This window comes from Macaca thibetana, chromosome 1, assembly GCF_024542745.1.
Source record: "Macaca thibetana thibetana isolate TM-01 chromosome 1, ASM2454274v1, whole genome shotgun sequence".
Taxonomy (NCBI): Eukaryota; Metazoa; Chordata; class Mammalia; order Primates; family Cercopithecidae; genus Macaca; species Macaca thibetana.
In genome coordinates this window covers 218,204,960-218,232,527 of record NC_065578.1, presented here as the reverse complement: position 1 = coordinate 218,232,527, position 27,568 = coordinate 218,204,960, and the positions used below count along the sequence as shown (strand labels likewise).

The 27,568-nt window shown below is 44.5% G+C and overlaps 1 protein-coding gene across 2 annotated transcripts in view; it reads right to left on the bottom strand.

The window, feature by feature from the left end:
- Positions 1-22,227, bottom strand: part of SCCPDH (saccharopine dehydrogenase (putative)) — a 54,023-nt gene extending 31,796 nt beyond the window's left edge. Inside the window, exons 1-4 of one of the 2 annotated variants that reach the window (XM_050771758.1) lie at positions 21,445-22,226; positions 19,078-19,190; positions 4,446-4,526; positions 168-297 (exon numbers count right to left, since the gene is read on the bottom strand). In XM_050771758.1, the coding sequence (XP_050627715.1) occupies positions 168-297; positions 4,446-4,526; positions 19,078-19,190; positions 21,445-21,925 (805 nt within the window). In that variant the 5' untranslated portion in view covers positions 21,926-22,226. Of the gene's footprint in view, positions 1-167; positions 298-4,445; positions 4,527-19,077; positions 19,191-21,444 lie in introns of both variants that reach the window. The other variant, XM_050771765.1, reaches the window with a different exon arrangement.
- Positions 22,228-27,568: the final 5,341 nt, after the last annotated feature.

Below are 27,568 nucleotides of genomic sequence, written 5' to 3'. Positions count from 1 at the left end.
ATTTTATTAAAAGTGCAGCTATATTAAAAACAAAACGCGTGTTTTAATATTACCCATTTATGGCTATGTTTCTTTTTTCAACTAGATTTTAGTTCACCACAGTTACAAACATGAAGCCCTTGCACCGTACTGTTAAGTTCCATGATTGCTTATTGATCAATAATTACCATTCATTTTATTTCTGGTATATATCACTCCCAGATCTGCCGGAATGGAGTCAAAGCCACTGCTTCCAATGATATAAACCCCTTTGTCTGCAGCTTTCTCATGATACTTCAATTGCATTAGTTCCAGAAACTAAAAAATCCAGGATAAGAATTTTAATTAGAGTTATGCAGAAAGACATAGACCAGTATTAAAAAATTTATCTTTAAAAACAAAGCAATCAAACTTTGAAAATGCTAACCAGTGTGGCTCTGCAGCAAAATATTAACTGTCAAAATATTTTTTCACTTATTCAGCAAATACAGCACCTACTGTGTACCAGATGGCATGGAAGATATGCTCACCTGACTTTATGACACTTAGTATTTTTAGAATGACTTTTAAATATAAAAGTAATGCCTATTATAAAAAACTAAATAAAACATAAAAAATAGAAAGTAAAAAAAAATTACCCCAAACGGCATTACCCAGATGAACACTGTCACAGACACAGAGCTCTGCCCACGCACAGACAGAGAGCGGGAAAGGAGATGACGGCAGAGGGCACAGGGGAATAACGTCCGCTCTGCTCTTCCGCCTGTTTTTAGAAATTACTTTTTAAAAACAATGTAAGATTTACAGAAAAATGGAATAGGAGAGAGTTCCCAAGTACCCTGCAGCCCAGTTTTCTCTATTTTTAACATCTTTTACATGAACGGTTGTTACAATTAATGAACAAATACTGACATATGATTTAATTCGCTAAAGTTCACAGTTCATTCTGATTCCCTCAGTTTTTACTGAACCCCTTTTTCTGCTCCAGGATCCCATCCAGGATTACAGTCGGTTGTTATGTCTCCTTCGGCTTCTTTTGGCTGCGACAGTTTCTCACACTTTCCTTGTCTCTGATAACCTTGATGGTTTTGAGGAGTACTGGTCAGGCATTTTGTAGAGTTCCCCTCTACTGGAATTTGTCTCATGTTTTTCTCATTATTAAACTGGGGTTATGGGTTTTGGAAAGAGACCACAGGAGTAAAGTGCTATTCATTTCATATCATATCATATCATATATCATATCATATCCTATCAGGACTACGCACTGTCAACATGATTTACCAGGGTTCGTCAGGTTTCTCCACTGTCAATTTATGCTCCCTCTTCCAGAGGGTGACACACATACACAATCACACCTGTTCAGGCACATACACAGACACAAACACACACCACATACACACACACTCATTCATGCACATACACAAACACGAACACAATCACACACACATTTGCTCATGCACACACAAACACACGTTAACAGTCACACTAACACAGTTACACTCACACATACACACAAACACATTAACACAGTCACACACACAGCTGCTTGCACATCAATGTGGAGAAGTTACATAAATTATGTGGAATTCTTCCACACAGAAGATTTGTCTCTTCTCATCCCCTGCCCTTTTTGTTTTGTTTTGTTTTGAGACGGAGTCTCGCACTGTTGCCTGGGCTGGAGTGCAGTGGCGCGATCTCGGCTCACTGCAACCTCCACCTCCCAGGTTCAAGCGATTCTGCTGCCTCAGCTTCCCGAGTAGCTGGGATTATAGGCATCTGCCACCACACCCTGCTAATTTTGTATTTTTAGTGGAGACAGGGTTTCTCCGTGTTGGTCAGGCTGGTCTCAAACTCCTGACCTCAGGTGATCCACCTGCTTCGGCCTCCCAAAGTGCTGAGATTACATCCCCTGCCCATTTTAAAAATAAATTGTCTTTATTATTGACTTGTAAAAATTCTTTATATATTCTGGTTTTTTTTTGTTTTTTTGTTTGAGATGGAGTCCCACTCTGTTGCCAGGCTGGAGTGCAGTGGCATGATCTTGGCTCGCTGCAACCTCTGCCTCCCAGGTTGAAGTGATTCTCTTGCCTCAGCCTCCCGAGTAGCTGGGACTACAAGCGTGCGTCACCATGCCCAGATAATTTTTGTATTTTTAGTAGAGATGGGGTTTCACCATGCTGGCCAGGATGGTCTCGATCTCTTGACCTCGTGATCTGCCCGCCTCGGCCTCCCAAAGCACTGGGATTACAGGCGTGAGCCACCTAGTCCGGCCCTCTGGTTCTTTATTAGGTTTCTTGTTGTTGTTTTGAGACAGGATCTCACTCCGTTGCCCAGGCTGGAGTGCAGTGGCTCAATCTTGGCTCACTGCAGCCTCCACCTCCCGGGTTCAAGTGATTCTCATGCCTCAGCCTTCTGAGTAGCTGGGATTGCAGACATGCACCACCACACCTGGCTGAGTTTTGTACTTTTAGTAGAGAAGGGGTTTCGCCATGTGGCCAGGCTGGCCTCAAACTCTTGGCCTCAAGTGATCCACCCACTTTGGCTTCCCAGAGTGCTGGGATTACAGGCATGAGCCAACGTGCCCAACCCCTTATTAGGTTTTGATATTATGGCTGGGCACAGTGGCTCACACCTGTAATCCCAGCATTCTAGGAGGCCGATGTGGTTGGATCACTTGAGGCCAGGAATTCGAGACCAGCCTGGCCAACAAGGTAAAACCCTGTCTACTAAAAATACAAAAATTAGTCAGGTGTAGTGGTGTGCACCTGTACCCCCAGCTACTCAGGAGGGTGAGGCGGGAGAATCGCTTGAACCCAGGTGGCAGAGGTTACAGTAAGCCAAGATCGTACTACTGCACTCCAGCCTGGGCGACAGAGAGAGACCTGTATCAAAAAAAAAAAAAAAACCCAAGAGATTTGATATTACTTTTATGATAGTTTATAGATGACTTAAAAGGTTTTCACCATGCTCTGGGTTATTTTAAATAACACGGGAATTGTTTTTTGTTTTTGTTTTGTGTTTTTGAAGACAGGGTCTCACTACGTTGCCCAGGCTGGAGTAGAGTGGCGTGATCATAGCTCACTGCAGTCTTGACCTCCCAGGCTCCAGTGATCTTCCTGTCTCAGTCTCCTGAGTAGGTGGGACCACAGGTGTGTGCCACCAACTCCTGGCTAATTTTTTAACTCATGGGCTCAAGTCATCCTCCCAAAGTGCTCCCAAAGTGCTGGGATAACAGGCGTGCGCCCCCTCACCTGGCCTTTTTCAAAGTGCTGGGATAACAGGTGTGCGCCCCCTCACCTGGCTTTTTTTTTTTTTAATTTGTTTCCTCCTCCTTCTTGAATCAATTTTGGTAATTTACACTTTCTCAGTATTTTCCAGTATTTTACCAATTGATAAACTGCAAATACATATTAGTATCATATTGGCACACTGATGATGATAACCAGTAGTTACTACAGAGACACATGATGTTACCATTTTAAAGGCTGAAGAAGAGCTTAATGCCTGTTAACACATAACTTCCTGTGGTCAGGCAAACCTCAATTGAAGACCTAGTTCTTCTACTTACTAGATGCATTACTGAGCCAGTTACTTAAGCTTCCTCAGCTTTAATTTCCTCATCTATAAAAAATGGAGGAAGATAACTACTCTATACGTATTTTTTAAAAAGTTACATAAAACACTTAGCACAATGTTGGGCATATGGTAAGCATTCAATAAATGTGAACATTTAAAATCTTTAGGTTGATTTTACACTAGTGAATTTTACCTTTATTTTTATGTAATGTTATAAAGGTAACTGATTTTTTTTTTTTTTTTGAGACAGAGTCTCGCTCTGTCGTCCAGGCTGGAGTGCAGTGGCGTGATCTCGGTTCACTGCAAGCTCCGCCTCCCAGGTTCACGCCATTCTCCTGCCTCAGCCTCCCAAGTAGCTGGGACTACAGGCGCCTGCCACCCCGCCCGGCTAATTTTTTGTATTTTTAGTAGAGACGGGGTTTCACCGTGTTAGCCAGGATGGTCTCGATTTCCTGACCTCATGATCCGCCCGCCTCGGCCTCCCAAAGTGCTGGGATTGCAGGCGTGAGCCGCCGTGCCTGGCCTAAAGGTACCTGGTTTTTAAAAGGGAATTCAAAATTAAAACCTTACAGAAGTGAGATTCTAAGAGTTATGCACAGTTCACTATTTTAATTGATTCAGTTTAAAGCATGAAGTAGTTATCATAAGCACAGACCTAAAAGAAATGATGTTGTAGAGAGGAAAAAAATTCAAGAAAACTGAAGCTAAGACCTTACCATCAGTGCTCTCCTTTGAGCTATCAATGGAATACCATACGCATACCATCTCTGAACGCTAGAGAGGAGCTGTCGGCTTCTCAGTATGTCTGCAAACTTGCACTAAATATTTCCACTTCATGAAACAGAAATGTATGTGTTAATTCTACGTTGTTTCCTTTTCATTTTATATACCTGAGGTTCTCCACTGATGTCGATACAACTGGCTCCATTTTCAATACACGCTTTTATTACAGGTTCTCCATAAAATCGATACTAGGGAAATAAGAAGAAAGAGGTTTATTCTTGCTTGACAAGTTTAACTGAATAAAATGCCATCTAATCCTGGAAGTAAATGGTCCTAGTTATCAAGAAATCATCTGCTAATAAAATAGCCTAAAGATAAATTGAAAAAGTGGCCAGGCACGGTGGCTCACACCTGTAATCCCAGAACTTTGGGAGGCCGAGGCAGGCGGATCACTTGAGGTCAGGAGTTTGAGACCAGCCTGGCCAACATGGTGAAATCCCATCTCGGCTAAAAATACAAAAATTAGCCGGGCATGATGGCGCACACCTGTAATCCCAGCTACTTGGGAGGCTGAGGCAGGAGAACGGTTTGAACCTCGGAGGTGGAGATTACAGTGAGCCAAGATCACGCCACTGCACTCCAGCCTGGGCGACAGAGTGAGACTGTCTCAAAAACAAAAAGATAAATTGAGAAAATAAGATAACTGCACAAAAATACCTCGCACAGTGTGAATACATAAAGGCATGATGGAATTACAGAGGAATGTACGCTTACCTCTACCTGAAGACAAAAGGGAAAGTTTCATACAAGTGATTCCCTTGAGTTGAACCCTAAAGAAAAAATAAAAATTTTCCAGGAAAAAGAAAAATCTGGATACAGGAAAAAGTAAATGCAGAGGTGAAGAAAGAGGAGCTTTTCCTGTTACTTGAAGCAGGAATCAAATACACTGGAGTAGGAAGTGGAAAGAGATTAGTCTGGAAAGGCAGCCTACGGCCACATCAGGAAGGACAACATGTGCTATGCTAACAGGTTTCAACTTTATCCTTTCTAGTTTACTTGGCCTTCCTGGAGAATTTTAAACAGGATTGTGGTATAAGACTTACAGCACAGATGATATACTAAAGATAGACATACAATACTAAAAAGGCGGAAATGACTGGATTTCCAGACTAGCTGGGCTGGACATGGGGGCCAAGAACCCGTGGTACCACTGGCCAAAATTAAAAACAAACAGGAAGAAGAGAGTATGCAAAGGATAAGTTTGATACTGAACAGAGCAGATATTCTGAGCCTATATGACACTAGATTTCTCGTATTATCTGTTACTCAAACTCAAGGAATTAAAATAAAATTTTCATATGTAAAAGCTAATACATCAGAATTCAGTCCCATTTCCAAAGAAGCACGACAAATCTTTCTTTGTGAAGAAGTAGATTAGAAGCACAAACTCCTCTGCTTTATTCATTCCTGGCAGCAAAAGATGCAGGAAGGAAATCGTTTCTTTCTTCCAGCCTTCGAGAAACAAGGGACACTTAAAAGACAGGGCAATGCAACAACTGACCTTTACAAATAGGTCAGATGGGCTGTCCTCTCACCTAACTCCAAGACCTCATGCCTCTTACTAAGAATGGCGGATAACACTGGAATTACAGGACTGGGAGAAGTACGTGAAATTCGAGTTCCTAGCCTTCCATTAACCACATGAAATGAATGAAGAACTTTACTTCACAGGCAGTATGGTGTCATGGAACAAAGGATTTCAAGGCAGTGGACCCAAGTTCACACCTGGAATCCATCACCTACTAACTATGTGAATTTATTTATAAATCACTTAAATTGTCTACCAAATGAATAAAATACACACTTTAAACATATTTAAATAGAACTAAAGTTGAGATTAAAACATAAGTTGAAGCTCTATATTCTTTCTGCACCCAGTGGATTATCCTGGTTAATCCTTAGGGTTTGCACACATCCATTTTAAAACTCATTTGGAGCTTTCTCGGCCTGTCTCTGGATATTTCACTCCCAAATTTCTCAAGTTGGCCATGAGTCCACCTGCTTTAGAATCACCTGGGTCGCGTGCTGGTCACAGTCCCACTCCAGACCCCCAGAATCAGGCTTTCTGAGGTAGACTCCAGTAACTTGCATTTTAAATAAGCCTCACTTCACTTTGCCTACATTTTCCTTTTATTTTCTCTTCACCCTGACTTTCTCACTTACTTATAAAACATCATATGCAAACAATATATTATTTGTATTTTCCGTCTTGATGCAAGGTATCTAGCAGACACCTCAATTTCAACAAGTCTAAAACTGAATTCATCATCTCTCTCTCTAAACCTATTTCTCCTCCTCCACCTTCTAGCACATGCTTCAGTGTGTAGCCTCTAGGCCGGGTGTGGTGGCTCAAACCTGTATCTCAGCACTTTGGGAGGCTGAGGCAGCAGGATCGCTTTGAGACTCTGTCTCTCTAAGAAAAAAAATATGTGTGTGTGTGTGTGTGTGTGTGTGTGTGTGTATATATATATAAAAAAAATACGATGCTGAGGACTATATATATGCCATTTATATATTATATATATATCTATAAATATATAATACATATATTATATATCTATAAATATCTATAATATGCATTATATCTACATGTAATATAGATATATAATACATACAAGGACTATATATATATGGCATATATGTATAAACACATGGCCAGGCACAGTGGCTCACGTCTGTAATCCCAACACTTTGGGAGGCCAAGGCGAGTCAATCACTTGAGCTCAGGAGCTAGAGACCAGCCTGGGCCACAGGGCAAAACCCTGTCTCTACAAAAAATACAAAAAGTAGACAGATGTGATGGCCCAAGCCTATAGTCCCAGCTACTTGCAGGGCTGAGGCGGGAAGATCACTTGAGCCCAGGAGGTTGACACAGCAGTGAGCTGTGTTCGTGCCACTGTACTCCAGCCTGGGCAACAAAGTGAGACCCCCATCTCAAAAAAATAAAAATACAAAACAAAGTATAGCCTCTAGTTCAGCCTGCCTGGGTCCCACTTCTAACGTCTTTCTGATGTGCTCAAATGAGGAAAGACTCTGAGACAAAACTGTGCAAATGGCTGAACAGCAGAGTGGCCTAGAATGTGGGCTTTAAAGTCAGGCCAGACTTACATCCAGGCTCTGCAGCCACTAGCTGTGTGACCTTGGGCAAGTCACTTTACCTAAGCACCAACCTCTTCAATCAAAGAATGGTGATGAATACCACCACCCACTTCCCTGGGAGTTGTGAGGATGAAATAAGAGAATACAAAGAGCCTGGCGCAGGGCTAGGCACATGGCACTCAGATGTCTTCTTTTTTGTTATTATCAATGGCATTACTCCCCACATAATTCTCAGGTTAAAACCTGGAAGCAGGCTGGGTCATGCCTGTAATCCCAGCACTTTGGGAGGCCGAGGCAGGTGGATCACCTGAGCACAGGAGTTCAAGACCAGCCTGGCCAATTTGGTGAAACCCCGTCTCTACTAAAAATACAAAAATTAGTTGGGTGTGGTGGCGTGAGCCTGTAGTTCCAGCTACTCAGAAGGCTGAGACGGGAGAATTGCTTGAACCCGGGAGGTGGAGGTTGCAGTGAGCCGAGATTGCGCCACTGCACTCCCGCCTGGGTGACAAAGCAAGACCCGTCAAAAAAAAAGAAATCTGGAAGAAGTTTCTCATGCTACCTATCCTGGAAGTCACCAAGTTTTATCGATTCAGTCTCCTCAAAATATCTCAAATCAGTCTCCTCTCCCCTACACAATTATATCTTAGTTCAGACCCCATCAACACTCATCTAATTTACGACAAATAGGCCCTAACTGGTTACACTGCAGCCAGCTAGCCCCATCTCCAAATACATAACAAACTGTTATTCTAAAATAAAAATCTGATGTCACCTTTCCTCCTGCCTCACTCCTGTAACATATCCACTCTTAAAACCTGATAGACTGGATTAAGAAAATGTGGCACATAAACACCATGGAATACTATACAGCCATAAAAAAGGATGAGTTGACATCCTTTGCAGGGACATGGATGAAGCTGGAAACCATCATTCTGAGCAAACTATCACGAGGACAGAAAACCAAACACTGCATGTTCTCACTCATAGGTGGGAATTGAACAATGAGAACACATGGACACGGGGTGGGGAACATCACACACCAGGGCCTGTCATGGGGTTGGGGGTGGGGATAGAGATAGCACTGGAGGAAATACCTAATGTAAGTGACAGGCTGATGGGTGCAGCAGGCCAGCATGGCACATGTATACCTATGTAATGAGCCTGCATGTTGTACACATGTACCCTAGAACTTAAAGTATAATAAAAATAACAAAAACAACCTCTACAATATATAGTACAAAGTCCAAACTTCTTAGCATGTCACAGAAAGTCTTTAGCATCGTATCATACCACAGTCCCTTAATTCTCATCTTCCAGCAGTTCTAAATTCCATGTAACTCCCCAAGCATGCTGCTGCTGCTCCACACCCAGTATGCTTGCTTCCACTGCCTGGAGCATCCTCCCTCCATTCTGCCAACTCCCAGCTCCTCCAGGCTCTGCCTCACAGCCACAGGCTCGCTCTCAGTCTGCCCATTCCTTACTTTCACTGCATTTTGTCACATCTGGCCCACTTCTTTGAGTAATCTGGAGTTGAGCCTTCTCACTTATTCCTATTTTATGAACTTGCTAGATTTTTCTCCACTTCGTACCCTGTGCTTGTCTGAGATAGGTGAACACAGTCAGAGCAGCAATCCTTCATCTCGGGGAGATCCTTCTCCTGTGAGGCCAATTAGCTTAGAGGTCAGAACTGCAATCCCGCTCTCCATGCTCCATCTTCTTCTGTTTTTTTTTTTTTGAGCCGGAGTTTCATTCCTGTTGCCCAGGCTGGAGTACAATGGCGTAATCTCGGCTCACTATAACTTCCGCCTCCCGGGTTCAAGCGATTCTCTTGCCTCAGCCTCCCGAGTAGCCGGGATTATAGGCACACACCACCATGTCCAGCTAATTTTTTGTATTTTTAGTAGAGGCAGGGTTTCACTATGTTGGCCAGGCTGGTCTCGAACTCCTGACCTCAAGTGATCTGCCCACCTGGGCCTTCCAAAGTGCTGGGATTCCAGGCGTGAGCCACTGCGCCCGGCCCTCAAAGCTCCATCTTCTAACCCAGTGGTCTCCCAAGTAGTCTTCCCCCAAGGGAAGCACAGAATGATCCACTGAGGGTGGAAGTAAATATTAGAACTTTTATATTTCACGTTAATGTTTACAGAAAACACAAAGAAAAACATGACGTTCTATTAACAGTTACCATATGGACTGACTACGAGACATTCCCTGGGCCACGTTAAGTGCTCATGTGTTGAAGGCAGGACACAGCAGGTATCCTGAGGGGGTTGTGGGAGAGTTTCCATCACACAAAGGGGGCCGCAGCACCACTCTGCATTTGGTCATTTTCACTGTACTGCAACCTAATGCCTGAATGAGGATACTGAGGTTCTAAAGCTTGAACACTGAGGCCTCAGGCATTTAGAGTGGGGAGGATAAAGACGCAATGGAGGAGACTAGGACTTCCAGGGTGAAGCTGGTGGACAGGAGGAAAACTACGAGAAGATGACAATGCAGAAGCCAAGTAAAGAAAGGAGAAAGTGGTCAGCTGGATCAATGCCGAAAGCTTTCAGATGAGGACTGGATTTGACAGGATGGGACTTTAGCAGAGTACTTTCACTGGAGGAGGGAGGAGGAGGGAGGAGGGAGGAAAACAAAAGCCCAACAGGAGTCGTTTGAGGAGGAGGTGAAGCAGCAGAGATAGTGAGTCATGAGAATTCTTTCAAGGAGGTTGCTAAAGGGGGGCACAACAAACAAGAGTAGTTGGAAGGTATGTGGAATCAAGCAGCTTTTCTTTAAAGATGGGAGATATCACATATTTAAATGCTGATGGAAATAATCCAGTAAACAGGAGAAATCCGAGAAAAAGATAATGTGTAACTGTAAACATGAAGTGTTGAGGGAAGTCAGGAACCCCGAACGGAGGGACCCGCTGAAGCCGTGGCAGAAGAACATAAACTGTGAAGATTTCATGGACATTTATTAGTTCCCCAAATTAACACTTTTATAATTTCTTATGCCTGTCTTTACTGTCATCTCTGAACATAAATTGTGAAGATTTCATGGACATTTATCACTTCCCGTATCAATATTCTTGTGATTTCCTATGCCCGTCTTTAATCTCTTAATCCCGTCATCTTCCTAAGCTGAGGATGAATGTCGCCTCAGGGCCCTGTGATGATTGTGTTATCTGTATAAACTGTTTGTAAAACATGTGTGTTTGAACAATATGAAATCTGGGCATCCTAAAAAAGGAACAGGATAACAGCGATTTTCAGGGAACAAGGGAGATAACCATAAGGTCTGATGCCTGTGGGGCCGGGCAGAACATAGTCATATTTCTCTTCTTGCAGAAAGCGAATAGGAGAAATATCACTGACTTATTTTCCCAGCAAGGAATAACCCTGGGAAGGGAATGCATTCCCAGGGGGAGGTCTCTGAAATGGCCGCTCTGGGAGTGTCTGTCTTATGCGGCTAAAGAAAGGGATGAAATATGCCCTGGTCTCAGGCTTGCTAGGATTAGGAAATTCCAGTCTGGTAAATTCTAGTCAGACCGGTTGTCTGCTCTCGAACCGTTTCCTGTTAAGATGTTTATCAATGATAATGCGTGCCCAGAGGGACATGGAACCTCATCAGTAATTCTAATTTTGCCCTGGCCTTGTGATCTTGCTCTGCCATTTGCCTTGTGATATTCTATTGCCTTTTGAAACACGTGATCTCTATGACCCACTCCCTATTCGTACACTCCCTCCCCTTTTGAAATCCCTAATGAAAACTTGCTGGTTTTGCAGCTCAAAGGGCATCACGGAACCTGCTGACACGTTATGTCACCCCCAGAGGCCCAGCTGTAAAATTTCTCACTTTGTATTCTTTCTCTTTATTTCTCAGACTGGCCGACACTTAGGAAAAATAGAAAAGAATCTATGTTGAAATACTGTGGGCTGGTTCCCCCGATATCTGGCACTCAGCGTGTTTTTTTCTTTTTCCCAAGCGCATGTGGGAACCTGATTCCCTTTGGTAGGTGCAGAGAAACATCATCAGTTCGGTCCACAGAAACGCTTGTTCTGTTCCCTGACGAGTGGTGAGTCTGTCTGTGTATTGTCCGGGTTAACTATGGGTCACATGGAGTCTAAACATTATACTTATCTCTTCTATATTAAGCTCCAGTTAAAACAGAAAAGGGTTCGAATGCCCATGGAAAATATGGCCACTCTATTCAGGGCAGTAGAAACATACTGTCTTTGGTTTCCTGAAAAAGGAAACTCAGATGAACACCTGTTAAAACGGTGGTGTCCGAGTAACCATGGAAAATATTTTCCTGAAAAAGGAACCTTAGATGTAGAACTATGGGATCGTGTTGGTGCAACATTCCAGGAACTGGTCTTGACAGGGAATTTTGTTCCCATCACTGTCTGGGGTGATTGGGCCTTGGTACGTGCTGTCCTAATGACATACCAATTCTGTGACCCCCTGCAGTTACCACAGTTTTCTGAATCTGATGACCCTCCACCTCTTCCTCAACCTTCCTCTCCCACACGGCCTTTGTTATCTGACCAGCCTCTCCCTTCGCCTACTCCTCCCCCACCTAACGATACTGAGAATTCATTATCTAATTCCAGTGACTTTGGTTTAATGTCACCCCTTGATGATCTCATTTCTTTTCACAAAGAGCCGGTACTTTTAGCTCCCACGGCTCCGACTCAGACAGCCCAGGACCACATACATGCTGATTCTTCTCTTTTCAAACCTCTGGAGTCAGCTAATAGCTCCAGGACCAAACTACAATTTACCTATAATTCTGCAGGCCCTCCCACATCCATTGTAGCCCCTCACCCTCCAGTCGTTTCAGTTTCTCAACCAGTCACTTTGCCATCCACTCAGCCAGCTTCTCTATACCCTTTTCCACACATGGACACCAGTAATCACCAGTATACTTCTGCTCCTTCTGCTCCCCCAATGCCCTTTCCTCACACTCTCATACTGGTCTGACCCCCTCACCCTCAGTTTCCCTTACCTACACATGCTTTTAATGTCACTTCTATGCTAACTCCATCTCGGATACCTACTCTTAAAACTTCAATGCAACGCTTATTATGCCAAAACAAAACAAAACAAAAGTGGATAGATGTGTGGGCTTATCTGGTCACACTAGAACCTCCTGACACCCAAGGGGTACAAATGTGTCATTATGTACCTCTCAGTCTTACCTTTTTAAAAGAATTTAAGGATGTTTGTACTCCGCATGGTCTTACTTCTCCTTATGTTAAAATGGTATTACAAGCTTTTTGTACTGAGGTCACTTTGCTTCCTTTACACAGGGACCTTTTGGCAAAAGCTGTTCTGACCCCATCTCGGCATTTACAATGCTGTGCATGGTGAGCAGAGGAGGCCCGTCTGCAGGCTCCGCTACATCGGACTAATGGCATTCTAGTTACTCAGGCTCAGCCCACAGGCTCCGACAGCCTCTCTGATACTTACGCCCAATTAGTCTTTGATGCTCTCACCACAAAACACGTACCAAAGGTGTGAATGAGAGCTTGGGACAAATTATGAGCCCCCAGGCCAAGCTCCTGTTTCTTTTACTAGGGTTAAACAAGGTCACAATGAATTATACCCTGATGTTTTAGCTACATTACAAGACGCTGTTGAAAAACTTGTCTCTGATGAGCACACTCAAGGTACTCTCCTTCATATGTTAGCTTTTGAGAATGCGAACCATGAGTGTAAAACGGCCATGCGTTCTGGCCAATAACAAAATTTACCTGATCACAACGTGTTGCCTGCATATATTAAAGCTTAAATCTGACACAACTGTTTGGATTGAGAAGTGGCCACTCTCTAAAGAAAAACTGGAGGCTTTGACTCAATTGGTTTCTTAACAGTTACAACTTGGAAATGTGGAACCTTCTCTTTCCCCCTGGAATGCTCCTGTGTTTCTACTAAAAAAGAAAAAAAAAATCAGGCAAGTGGCAGATGGTAACCAATTTAAGGGCCATTAACGTTGTCATTAAACCTATGGGGGCCATCCAACCCAGCATGCCTGCCCCTACTTTAATACCTAAACATTGGCCTCCCATAGTTATTGATCTTGAAGATTTTTTTACTATTACTTTACATAAATCAGATTGTGAAGAATTTGCCTTTACTGCACCGTCTCTCAAGAGTCAGGAGCCTGCAGGTCATTGCCAATGGGAAGTACTTCCTCAGGGAATGCCGAATAGCCCACCATCTGCCAGCTTTCTGTTGGACAGGTGCTTTCACCAGTGTGAGCTCAATTTCCCCAGGCCTATATTCTTCATTATATGGATGATATCTTAATTGCTGCCCCCACTGATGAAGAATTAATAGACTGTTATGGAATTTTAAGCCGCTGTGTTACAGAGGCCGGATTACACATCGCTCAGGATAAAATTCAACAGACCACTCTTGTTCAACATTTAGGAATGGTGGTTGATAAACAATGTATTCAACCTCAGAAAGTTCAAATTAGGAGGAATTCTTTGAAAACTTTAAATGACTTCCAAAAACTTCGGGGTAACATTATTTAAGACCTACTTCAGGCATTCCAACATATGCGCTAACTTGTTTTCTGTGCTGTGTGGAGATTCCAATCTCCGCAGTCCCAGCACTTTGACCTGAGGCTTCACTAGAACTGGAATTCGTAGAGGAAAGAATCCAGACCGCCCAGTTATCTAGAGTACAGCCGTCTCGCCTTTTCAGCTTCTGGTTTTCGCTTCCTTACACTCCCCTACTGGGCTAATAGTTCAACATAATGATTTAGTGGAGTGGTGTTTTCTTCCTCATTCTGTGTCAAAAACTTTGTCTGTTTATCTGGACCAAATGGCCAGTCTAATTGGACAAGCTCGGTGTAGAATACTTAAAATTTCCAGATGTGATCTGAATTTAATTATAGTTCCTTTAAATCGGCTCAAAGTTCAAGCCGTTTTTCTTTTTCTTTTTTTTTTTTTTGAGACGGAGTCTTGCTCTGTGCCCCAGGCTGGAGTGCAGTGGCGTGATCTCGGCTCACTGCAAGCTCCGCCTCCCGGGTTCACGCCATTCTCCTGCCTCAGCCTCCCGAGTAGCTGGGACTACAGGCGCCCGCCACCTCGCCCGGCTAATTTTCTTGTATTTTTAGTAGAGACAGAGTTTCACTGTGTCAGCCAGGATGGTCTCGATCTCCTGACCTCGTGATCCACCCGTCTCGGCCTCCCAAAGTGCTGGGATTACAGGCTTGAGCCACCGCGCCCGGCCCAAGCCGTTTTTCAACATTCCATATTGTGGCAAATTCACTTGACTGATTTTATTGGCGTTATTGACAATCATTATCCAAAAACAAATTGATTTTATAAAAATGACATCTTGGGTGGTCCCTTGATTGACCAAAGATCAGCCATTCCTGAGGCTGTTACACTGTTCACTGAGGGCTCCAGTAACAGAAATGCTGGTTATGTGGGTCCTACAGACAAGCTTATTTCTACCCCTTATACCTCTGCTCAAAAGGCAGAGTTAATTCCTATAATCACTGCCTTACAGGATTTCCCCAAACCTTTAAATATTGTCTCTGATTCTGCTTAACGTGGGAAAGAGGACATGCTTTGTTTCACCAGGAGATCATCAGTCCCCTTCCTGGGTGCCCACTAAAAGACTTAAACTTCATGTGAATGAAACCACAGGGAAAAGACGTCCGTGTCAGAGACCGCCCTCAGACGTGGCGAGATCTGTGCCAAGTCCTCAGAAGCAGGCACACCAAATCAAAATGGGTCTGGTTCAATCCTCCCTCATGGCAACGGAGACCCATCTAACTCATCCCACTTCTCCTAATTACCTTTCTTTTTCTACTTACAAACCTAAAAATCTCACCATTTCTATTAGCCTGAAAAGAACACCCCTCTGCTCTGCTCTTCCTCCTTCAGCACTCAATCTTGCTTACAATAGGTTTTATTTAATGATTCTCCTCCTTAGACTTTGTGTCTCACCAGTTTCCTCTCACACTGATTTACCTGCTACACAAAATTATTCTTACTGGGCTTATGTGCCTTTCCCTCCACTTATTCAACCTCTCACCTGGATGGATGCTCCTGCAGAAATCTACACTAACGATAGTGCATGGATGCCTGGAGCTACAGACGACAGTTGCCCCACTCAACCAGGAGAAGGCACTGAATTTAATGTTACCAGGGGTTACAAATACCCCCTCAGTGCCTCGGACATGCACCTGGTTGTATCCATCTAGAAACCCAAGTCTGGGCTGCTTATCTTCCGGAGAAATCAGCTACAGAGGAACTGGGACATTCGGTCTCTGGCCTCTCCCTTTCTCCTTTAAGACAAATGAAAGGGGGAGTAAGGGAAGATACCCCATACTTTCAATATAAACCTGCAGGAAAACCATGTCCTAAAAATGTTGAGGGCCCATCTAAAACTTTAATTTGGAAAGACTATGTTAACTCACATGCAGTAGTATTTAAAAATGACTCATATGGTTTAGAAATAGACTGGGCACCAAAGGGCTATTTAAAAAACCATTGCTCCTCTGGTAGAAAAGAATGCCTGGAGGCTACTTATTTTATTTCTTATGGGAGAACGAGAATCATCCTTCTACTTTGCATAGGAGATTCAGCTCATTCTTTCCCTTAAAATGGGAAGATAAAGGCATTATCACCCCAGGCTTCATATGATATTCCCCATTCTGAGCCCGAACTTTGGAAATTGGCTATTGCCATGTCTGGACTGCGACTACGGGAAGGGGAAACTCTTCTGTCTGTTGTCCCCGCTATCGTCCCCCTCCCTCCGTATCAATGTGGATTCAGACATTCTGCTTTGCTTACCTCCAACCTGACTGTTCCCATACAGAGCTGTGTTAAGCCTCCTTACATGCTGTGAGTGGGAAATATCAGAATTTGGACAAACAAACCGTCCAATGCATTAATTGTCATTTATACACTTGCATTAACTCCCGTTTTGACTCCAGGAAAAGTGTAATGTTGGTTCGAGCTCGAGAAGGAATCTGGATTCCAGTAACTTTGCCCAGACCTTGGGAATCTTCCTCCTCGATACGTTCAATTAATGAAGTGTTACAGCAAATTCTAAAAAGATCTAAGAGGTTTGTTTTCACTTTAATTACTGTGATCATGGACCTAATTACAGTCACTGCACTGGCCACCACTGCTTGAATGGCGTTACGTCAATCTATTCAAACAGCTCATTTTGTTAATGACTGGCAAGCCAATTCCACCCAAATGTAGAATCCTCAACAAGGCACTGATCAAAAACTGGCTAATCAAATTAATGATTTAAGACAGTCTGTTACGTGGCTTGGAGATCAGGCAGTGAGTCTCGAACACCGCATGCAAACGCAGTGTGACTGGAATGCCTCTGGGGCCCAGCTGTGAAATTTCTCTTTGTACTCTTTCTCTTTATTTCTCAGACCAGCCGACACTTACAGAAAATAGAAAAGAACCTATGTTGAAATATTGGGGGCTGGTTCCCCCGATAATAAAGTCTTTGAAAACTGTGTCCAATAGGAAGAGGACCAGTTTTTCCTTGGAACAAGAGATACGGCAGACTACAGGGTACGATGCGGATTGGCCGACAGGTAGGTAGGTAGATAGATCTGGTGGTAGGAAGATGAAGAAAGAAATTCTGTTATTAACCAGCTTCTATTTTCATAGTTAAAAAAAAAAAATCAGATAAGAACAAGGAAAGAGAGATGGGATACTAAAAGTGCAAGGAAAACAAGGTTGTGAGCTACTTCAGAGAGCAGGAGAGAGAATTCCTGAGAATTCCTGAGCAGAGCTGCTGGAGGTGCTGAGCACCACTCGTGGTTTGTAAACACATATTTGAAGGGTGATCAGTTAGCATGGGGATATACTTTTCTCCAGCCACATTGGGTTACTCACGTTCAGGTGAAGAGAAGGTAAACAGAATAACCAGGGCTGGGATTTTTCCAGAGTACTGAGGAGAAAACGGCAAGGGAGATGGATGAGGGCCTCCATTACAGAGTGGAGCAGTGGACCTCATGGATGGAATCTAAGCTAGTTAAGAATGAGATGAATCTAAATCCACAACATTTTTATTTAATAGCAATTCACAAACCCTTTTGCTCTCAATTAAAAAGTATTAATATTTTAGAAGTTTAATTTTTAAACATCTTGCCAACTGTGATGGCTTCTTCAGATCACTAAATGTCACCAACACTCACCTTGTTACACAGGCCAAAAGTCTGATGGCCTGTGACTTGACTTTTTCATACTCAGTACAACAGCAAAAGCTGTTCTCCTGGCCGGGCGCGGTGGCTCAAGCCTGTAATCCCAGCACTTTGGGAGGCCGAGACGGGCGAATCACGAGGTCAGGAGATCGAGACCATCCTGGCTAACATGGTGAAACCCCGTCTCTACTAAAAAAATACAAAAAACTAGCCAGGTGAGGTGGCGGGCGCCTGTAGTCCCAGCTACTCGGGAGGCTGAGGCAGGAGAATGGCGTAAACCCGGGAGGCGGAGCTTGCAGTGAGCTGAGATCCGGCCACTGCACTCCCGCCTGGATGACAGAGCCAGACTCCGTCTCAAAAAAAAAAAAAAAAAAAAAAAAAAAAAGCTGTTCTCCTTTGAAAATATACTCTGAACCTAACTACTTCTCAGCACCTCTACCACTACTACCCCAGGGCTTGTGCTTGGACCTTTCCATTGCTCATCCCTTGTTATCTATTTTTTCAATCAGAAGCCAAAGAACTTCAAATTTAAATCAGATGAAGCCCTTCCTTTCAACCATTCAACGCCTCTTGGTCACACTTGGAAGAAAAACCCACGTCCTGACCACGGCCGGTAAGATCCTACACAACCCAGCTCCTGGGTTTCCCTCTGATCCACTCTCCACCTCCTGCCCTGCCCAGCCACACTGGCCTCTGTCACACTCTTCCGTCTTGCCAAGCACACTTGCGTCTCAGGACCTTTGTGCCTGCTCTCCCTGGAAAAGTCTCTCCTCAAAAGTTCATGCAATTTGCTCTCATTTCATTCAGATCTTGGTTCATATGTCAATTCCTCACAGAAACCTTCCCTGACCATCTATCTAAAAACACCGACATGCCAACACCTTTTCTCCTTTCTCGGCTTCACTCTTCTTCAAAGCACTTTTCATTACCTCCTATTACAATCCTATTTTTCTGTCTTCCCCACAAGAATGTAATCTCCATGAGGGATTTTCTGTTTCGGTCACCATTGTGTCCCACGTGCCTGCAATAATGCATTTTACATACGGTAAGTATCAATAAATATTCATTCAATAAATGAGTCCTTTTTATTCTTTTTGTGCATTTAAAAAATATGTTTACCCAGTAATATAAGAATATAATTTATAAATAAAAAATATACCAGGGATACACACTGAAGGGGCAGACAGTAAAAAGGAAAGAAAATTCTGATAATCACAGATGTAACCAATCAACAAGCCAGTGCACATGCCCTAAGGATAGGGTCATAGAGAGCCTGTCAATCTCTCTCAGGAGACTTTGGTAATCTCCATTTGCTCCTCGCAAGAAGGAAAATCTCCCCATACGGGGTTAAGGCCTTCAACCAACAATTCTGTCCTCTGCCCTTATGTTCCTCTGGAATATTTTGCTAGAAATGAATGGATTGTTTGTTCTGATACAAAGAAGGGTTGATTACTTACTGGTCCTACGCAATTGAGGACAACTGTTGCCTGTTTAGCCATTTCATCAAGCGAGGCTGGATTAGCGATATCACAAATGATGATTCCAACTTCAGACGACAGTGTTGGTCTTCCTAAAATAAGAAACAAATGAAGTAAAGAAAATTCCGGTAGAGGATTACATCTTGCTTGTCTTCTTTTTATAGTAATCAGTGACCAGCAAATTACTAAATACACTGATATACTGAAAGCTAGCTCTCCCGTTTAGACAAAAGATAAAACTGTTTTTAATCAGGTAATAAAAAAGGAAAAGGTTATGAGGAAAACTGAGTTAACACTAAGCGTTACTAAAAACCTGATCTTTAAAAAAAAAATCTAATAAAAGCGTTGTGTAAATAACAACCCTGTGTAACACGACAATTTAACGATCAAGTTTAAATGCTGACCAGATAACTATCCAGACTTCCTCTCCAACAAGAAATTTATGTCATAAAAATAGTTTCTTGGCCAGGGGCAGCGGCTCAGCACTTTGGGAGGCCAAGGACTTCTCGAGCTCAGGAATTCCAGACCAGCTTGGGCAACATAGCAAGACCTTGTCTCTACTAAAAAAAAAAAAAAAAAAAAAAAAAATTATCTGACATGGTGGCATACGCCTGTAGTCCCAGCTACTCAGGAGGCTAAGGTGGCAGAATCACTCAGACACAGAGGTCGAGGCTGCAGCGAGCTGTGATCACGCCACTGCACTCCAGCCTGGGTAGCAGAATGACACCTTGTCTTTAAAAAAATAAAGTTCCTCATCAACTACTAAACAATCACTATGCATGATTTAGTTGTAGGTGATGGAGAGTCTCAGACTGTTAACATGAAAACCATTAGGGCCAGGTGTGGTGGCTCACGCCTGTAATCCCAGCACTTTGGCAGGCTGAGACGGGCGAATCAGGAGGTCAGCAGATCGAGACCATCCTGGCTAACACGGTGAAACCCCGTCTCTACTAAAAATACAAAAAATTATCCGGGCGTGGTGGCGGGCGCCTGTAGTCCCAGCTACTCGGCAGGCTGAGGCAGGAGAATGGCAAAAAAACAAAAAACAAACAAACAAAAAAAATTAGAACTCTGAGGTGAAAAGCACACGCTACATAAACACACAGGCTCATAAGAAAATAATTGGAATTAACTGGCTCAACTAAGTGATGCAGGTTTCAATAGGTGAAGGTATATCCCCCACAATAAAACTGGATTTGGGCATTATATATGGTAAGTGACTAGGCTGTACCGGTACGATCTTGCCGAGCCGGAAAAAGAAATGGAAGCATATATTTTAATAGTGAAATTACTTCTCTTGGAAAAATAACGACCAAAAAGCTCTTTGGTCAGAATTACGTGTTGGTAGTATCAGCATCAAAAGCTGTGGGAGAGTCCAGCCTACGTGGTGTCTTCTGTACATAACCACGAACAAAAAGCACTCCGAGCAGGGCATTGTACGAAAGTAGATTAAACAGAAAGAATGTAGTATTTCCAGAACTCTAACGGGTGTCTGTGTAAGGGAAATCTACGGTGGGGAGTTAATAGCCAAATTTAAAGGCTACGGAGTCGTAAGTCAGATGTCTCCCCAGCCATGAAGGCAGCAGGATCCCTGCGTCTGTCTCCTCTCTGTCCCATCCTGCACCCCAGACTCGGGACAGGTCTCAGCAAGGACAAGGTCACTCAATAAATAGACGCTACCCGAATGCTTACAGAATCAATGAATATATGCTACCTGAATGCTTAGAATAAGTAAGCGTCTAAACCAGAAATACACACTTTTTATTCTCTGAAGAGGAAGGCTGCTGGAGTATTCTTACACACAGAAAAGAAACTAAAACAGAATAGCCACAAAGACACTGTCAATACAACTCTTAAGTTTGCTCTCCCGTCCTCAAAACACGAGGCAAAGGGAGACTACGATCTCCAAGAGACCAAAGCCCTCCCCTCCTCTCCGACCAAATATTAAGAAACCCGCAGACGCAACAGGTGCCCCTGCTGCGGGGCAGGATGAAGCAGAGAGAGGGCAACTCAAGTTCTTGGCCATTTCGCCAGGGGAACTCCCCAAACTGAGGCAGAAATGCAAATGCGGGAAACAGGAGGAAATGTGTGTGTGTGTGTGTGTGTGTGTGTGTGTGTGTGTGTGTGTGTGTGTGTTCAGTGTATCCCTGGTGTATATACACACACACGTATATAGTTAAGGAGGTGGAACAAAGCTGTGGCAATACTTGAAACATCCCTCCCTCTCCTCTTCCTGTCCTCACGCAGGGCTCGGGGACACGCACCCCTGCGGAGAAACGCTGGTTTGGGGCGACGCGGGGTCCCCGGCCCAGCCACCGCGCAGCCCCGTCCCGCCCGCCCCTTTACCCAGCTTCAGGGCCGCCTTCTCCAGCACCCGCTGCAGCTTCTCCCGGGAGCGGCCCGCCACCGCCCAGGGCAGGCGGGAGCTCCGCTCCGGGTCCACCTGCTCCCGGGCCACCTCCTCGGTCACGAACTGGCCGGTGAAGCCAGAGGCGCCGAACACCACCAGGTGGAAAGGCCTCTGCTCGGTCGCCATGACGAGTCCACTGCGAGCCCAGGCCCGGGGCGCGCTGAGTCCACGGCGCCTGCGCCTCCGGCAGCGACCCCAGTACCCGGCGCAGCAACCGCCGCGTCGCCGCCGCCAGCGCCGCGCTCTCTTCACCCCGCGCGCGCCGCCGCGCCAGGGCCGCGCCCAGGCCCACGCCGTCTGGCGCCGGAGCCGCAGAGCCGCTGCTTGCCCGGGAGGCCTCGGACGCGAGGCTTCCTTGGGCGGTGGCTCTGGCTGCCAGTCCGCTTCCAAGCCTGGCAGGCGCCCACCGCGGCCCATAGTTCCCTCCTGCCGTTTTTCCTGCACGGCTCTGGCCGCCCCGCGCAGCGCATCTTCCCGCCCTGCTGGAAGCTGGAGGCGGCAGCCGTTTCTTCTTGTTGCACGTGGGCGTGGCGCAAAGAGTGCGAGAAAACCTGCCGGTGGCCCACGCCAAGAACCTTTGAGCTTCTTTACTTGCTTGCTTTTCTTCCTTTTTTTCCCTTTCTTTTTTCTTTTCTTTTTTTGAGACGGAGTCTCCCTCTGTCGCCCAGGCTGCACTGCGGTGGCGCGATCTCGGCTCACTGCAACTTCCGCCTGCCGGGTTCAAGCAATTCTCCTGCCTCAGGCTCCTGAGTAGCTGGGATTACAGGTTCGCGCCCCCAGGCCTGGCTAATTTTTGTGTTTTTAGTAGAGATGGGGTTTCACCTTGTTGACCAGGCTGGTCTCAAACTCCTGACCTCAGGTGATCCAGCCACCTCGACCTCCCAAAGTGCTGGGATTACAGGCATGAGCCACTGCACCCAGCCCATTCCTGATTTTTATTTTTTTTTTATTTTTTTTTTTTTTTTTGAGACGGAGTCTCGCTCTGCCACCCAGGCTGGAGTGCAGTGGCCGGATCTCAGCTCACTGCAAGCTCCGCCTCCCGGGTTCACGCCATTCTCCTGCCTCAGCCTCCCGAGTAGCTGGGATTACAGGCGCCTGCCACCTCGCCCGGCTAGTTTTTTGTATTTTTTTAGTAGAGACGGGGTTTCACCGTGTCAGCCAGGATGGTCTCGATCTCCTGACCTCGTGATCCGCCCGTCTCGGCCTCCCAAAGTGCTGGGATTACAGGCTTGAGCCACCGCGCCCGGCCTCTGATTTTTAAAAACTCTCATTAAAATAGGAATAAATGGATGCTTAAAAAAATTATGAAATATATTAGTCTTGCAAAAAAGGTACAGCCAATAACAAATATGTGCCCTTAACACAGCTTAAGAAAAATATTCCAGATAGCGAGGTTTCCAGGTATTCATTCCTGAATACATTTCCTTTCCTGTCCCCGAGGTGGCCACTTGCCTGAATTCAGTGTTTATTATTCCTATTCCTATCTTTCTGCTTGTTATATATGTATTTATAAATATAGTACTGTTTTGCATATTTTGCATATTTTGTAAATGTTAATCCTGCAACTTTCTTATTTGGTCATGATGTCATGAACTTATTCCCAAATGATTCAGAATTTTAAAAAATGTCTGTGATACGTGTGTGGAGAGAGAGAGAAATACACCAAATTCTACAATGCTTTTGAACAATTTTGTATAGTGCTTTTGTACAATACAAAGAATGCTACAATAAAATTCTTGTGCATTTCTCCTGAAGCACCTGTGTGAAAGTATATCGAATATATGTCAGGAATGAAAATGGTTGGTGCTAGAATATTCACATTTGAGTTATCTCATTGCTCTTTAAAGCACACGCACTAATTTTCACTCTCAGCAGGATACTAGAATCCTCTTGCTTTACATCCTTGTCAGCACTTGGTATTCTCAAGCTTCATTCATGTCCATCTGGTGGGTATAAAGTAGTAAGCATTCAAGTATTTTACACACTTAACTATATACTAGGCACTAAGAATAAAGTACTGGGGATATGGCAACAAATAAAGCCCCTGCCCTCAAGAAGTTTACATTCTAGTGGAGTAAACAGTCGCTACAAAATAATCTTACAGAGCCGGGTACAGTGACACGCACCTTTGGTCCCAACCTGGTTGTTGGAGGTTATAGTGAGCTACACTCCAGCCTGGGTGACAAAGTGAGACATTGTCTCTTAAAAGAAAAAAAAAAAAGGCCAGGTGCAGTGGCTCAAGCCTGTAATCCCAGCACTTTGGGAGGCTGAGACGGGCGGATCATGAGGTCAGGAGATCGAGACCATCCTGGCTAACCTGGTGAAACCGGGTCTCTACTAAAAAATACAAAAAACTAGCCGGGCGAGGTGGCGGGCGCCTGTAGTCCCAGCTACTCGGGAGGCTGAGGCAGGAGAATGGCGCAAACCCGGGAGGCGGAGCTTGCAGTGAGCTGAGATCTGACCACTGCACTCCAGCCTGGGCGACAGTGCCAGACTTCATCGAAAAGAAAAGAAAAGAAACCCTAAAACTAAAAACTGTGTGTGTGTGTGTGTGTGTGTGTGTGTGTGTGTATTTTGGCAACAATGCTTGCCATGGTTTGGATGTTTGGCTCCCCCAAATCACATGTTGAAATGTCATCCCCAGCGCTGGAGATGGGGCCTGGTGGGAGATGTTTGGGTCACGGGGGTGGATCCCTCATGAATGGCTTGGTGCCATCGCCAGGATAATGAGTGAGTTCTCTCTGTATGAGTTCATACAAGAGCTGGTGGTTGAAAGAGCCTAACTCATCCTTCTCTCTCTCGCTCCCTCTCTCACCATGTGGTACATTAGCTCCACTTCACCTTCTGCCACCACTGGAAGCTTCCTGAGGCCTCACCAGAAGCACATGCTGACACTATGCTTTATGTACTTCCTGCAGAACCATGAGCCAAAATAAAACCTTTTTTCTTAATAAATTAACCAGCCTCAGGCATTCCTTTATAGCAACGCAAAAATGGACTAACATAATGGTCATTGCAGCATTGCTTTGTAATAACAAAAAGTAGAAACAAATGCAATGTCCTTTATCAGAGGAATTATGAAATAAATCATTGTGTCCTATTCATTCCATAGGAACTGTACAGCTATAAAGAACGAAGTATGACTATTCAGGTGGTTCTAGGTAAAAAACACACAACAACAACAAAAAAGAATGAAGTTGGCTGGGCACAGAGACTCAATGCCTGTAATCCCAGCGCTTTGGGAGCCCAAGGCAGGAAGATCACGAGTCCAGAAGTTTGAGAGCAGCCTAGGCAATGTAGCAAGACCCCATCTCTTAAAAAAAAGTTTTTTATTTTATTTTATTTTAACTAGCTGGGTGTGGTGATGTGCCTCTGTAGTCCTAGCTACTTGGGAGGTTGAGGTGGGAAGATTCCTTGAGCCCAAGAGTTCCAGGTTATAGTAAATCATGATCACACTACTGCACTGCAGCCTGGGCAACAGAGCAAGACTATGTCCCTAAAAAAAAAACTGTGTATAGTGACATGGAAAATTGTCCATATCTCCTAACATTACAAGAGTATATTTAAGACAAAAAAGATGTATGTATATGCACACAGAATGTTAAGAATACATTATAAATCTTAATAACTGTAAAATGCTTAGAAACATGTCTTACACATGGTAACTACTCAATAAATGTTAGCCATTGTTAACAGTAACAGTGATTATTACTGGGAAGTGGGTTTGTATAAATTATGCAAGAGAAAGGGGTTCATACTTTTTACCTTTCTATATTGTTCAAAATTTTTAAACAATTTATATGATAATTATTTGAAAATTTGTAATCGTAAGTTTTTTAAAGGAGCAGGGGCTGATTTTCAGAAGGGCCCGAGGGGCGGCTGTGGGAATCGCACCCCACCATCTGCAGTTCTGACACTGAGGCCTGTTCCTGTTGCTTCCAGGGAACTTAATTTTTTTGTCCATCATAACACGCAACAATATGAATGAATCCCACAAACACTAATCTGAGCAGAAAGCCAAACAGAACGTCTATGTCATTTCTTTCATCTAAAGCTCAAAAGCAGGCAAAACCAACTTACTGTGACAAGAATCTTGGAACAATTTGCTTTTGTGTAGAGCAGTCCCAGGTCTGGCCCTTCTTGAAGTAATTCTTCATCTAAAGGAGTTCGAAGGAATTCATTTGCTCCAGGGGCCAGGAGACAGCTTAATTTCTGCACCAAGGTTAGTGCCAAGAAAAAGGGAAGACCCCCTCCTCCTCCAAAAGAAGACAAGGTTGGCTTGGGGACAGGCTGTTAACCATCACCGTCACAAAGCCAGAAGCCGGGTCTTCTGAAGCTCGAGAATGAAGGGTAGAACTAGGGGCAGGAGAAGAGAGAATAATACCTGCAACATCAGCTGTGACTGTTTCCTAGGTGACAAAGATCCTCTCCTCAACCAAGCTCTAACCAGGTGACAAAGATCCTCTCCTCCAACAAACTCTAGCCAGGTGACAAAGATCATCTCCTCGACCAAGCTCTAGCCAGGTGACAAAAATCCTCTTGTGTCTGGAATTGGTTCCTTCCAGCAGGTTCTTGGTCTCACTGACTTCAAGAATGAAGCTGCAGACCCTCGCGGTGAGAAAGTTCTTACAGATGGTGTGTCCAGAGTTTGTTCCTTCAGATGTTCAGATGTGTCTGGAGTTTATTCCTTCTAGTGGGTTCGTGGTCTTGCTGACTTCAGGAGTGAAGCCGCAGACCTTCACAGTGAGTGTTGCACCTCTTAAAGGTGGCGCCTCCAGAGTTGTTCGCTCCTCCTGGTGGGTTCGTGGTCTCGCTGGCTTCAGGTGTGAAGTTGCAGACCTTCATGGTGAGTGTTACAGCTCATAAAGGTAGTGCACACCCAATGAGTGAGCAGCAGCAAGATTCACTGTGAAGATCAAAAGAACAAAGATTCCACAGCACGGAAGATGACCCAAGCAGGTTGCTGGGGCTGGCTTGGGTGGCCAGCTTTTATTCCCTTATTTGGCCCCGCCCACATCCTGCTGATTGGTCCATTTCACAGAGCTCTGATTAGTCCATTTTACAGAGTGCTGATTGTTCCATTTTACAGAGCACTGATTGGTCCGTTTTTACAGAGTGCTGATTGGTGCATTTACAAACCTTTAGCTAGACACAGAGTGCTGATTGGTGCATTTTTACAGAGTGCTTATTGGTGTGTTTACAAACCTTTAGCTAGACACAGAGCACTGATTGGTACATTTACAATCCTTTAGCTAGAGAGAAAAGTCCTCCAAGTCCCCAACCAATTAGTTAGACACAGAGTGCTGATTGGTGCATTTACAAACCTTATCTAGACACAGAGCACTGATTGGTGCATTTACAATCTTTTAGCTAAACAGAAAAATTCTCCAAGTCCCCACCCTACCCAGAAGCCCAGTCGGCTTCACCTGTCACTCTCCTCAACCAAGCTCTAGTCAGGTGACAAAGATCCTCTCCACAACCAAGCTCTAGCCAGGCTCCTCTGAGCCCGGTTATGCACGAGTCTCATCCTTGGCCTGTAAAGACTTGAACAAACAGTAATGCAGTTTCTAACAGCTCAAGGCCCCTTTGCCGGCATGACCCTACCCCTATTCTTCACATAGCTGCCTGAGAGAAAGCTCAAGCCTGCCCCAAGAATTTGCTGCTTGTTCTAGCCAACACCTGAAGACAGAGCCGCTGTCACCCAGCCTCTTTGGGGGGCTAGGTGCCTAGCTTCCAAAAGCACCAGTGAGTTAGCAAACCCAGAGAAGTTTCACGTGGATCGAGTCCCCCAGTGTAGTTTGAATGCCTGTCCCCTCCAAATCTCATGTTGAAATGTGATCCCCAGTGTTGGAGGTGGGGCCTAGTGGGAGGCGGTTGTGTGTCCAGAATTGGTTCCTTCTGGTGGGTTCTTTGTCTCGCTGACTTCAAGAATGAAGCCGCAGATGCTTGTGGTGAGTGTTACAGTTCTTAGAGATAGTGTGTCTGGAGTTTGTTCCTTCAGATGTTCAGATGTGTCCAGAGTTTCTTCCTTCTGGTGGGTTCGTGGTCTTGCTGACTTCA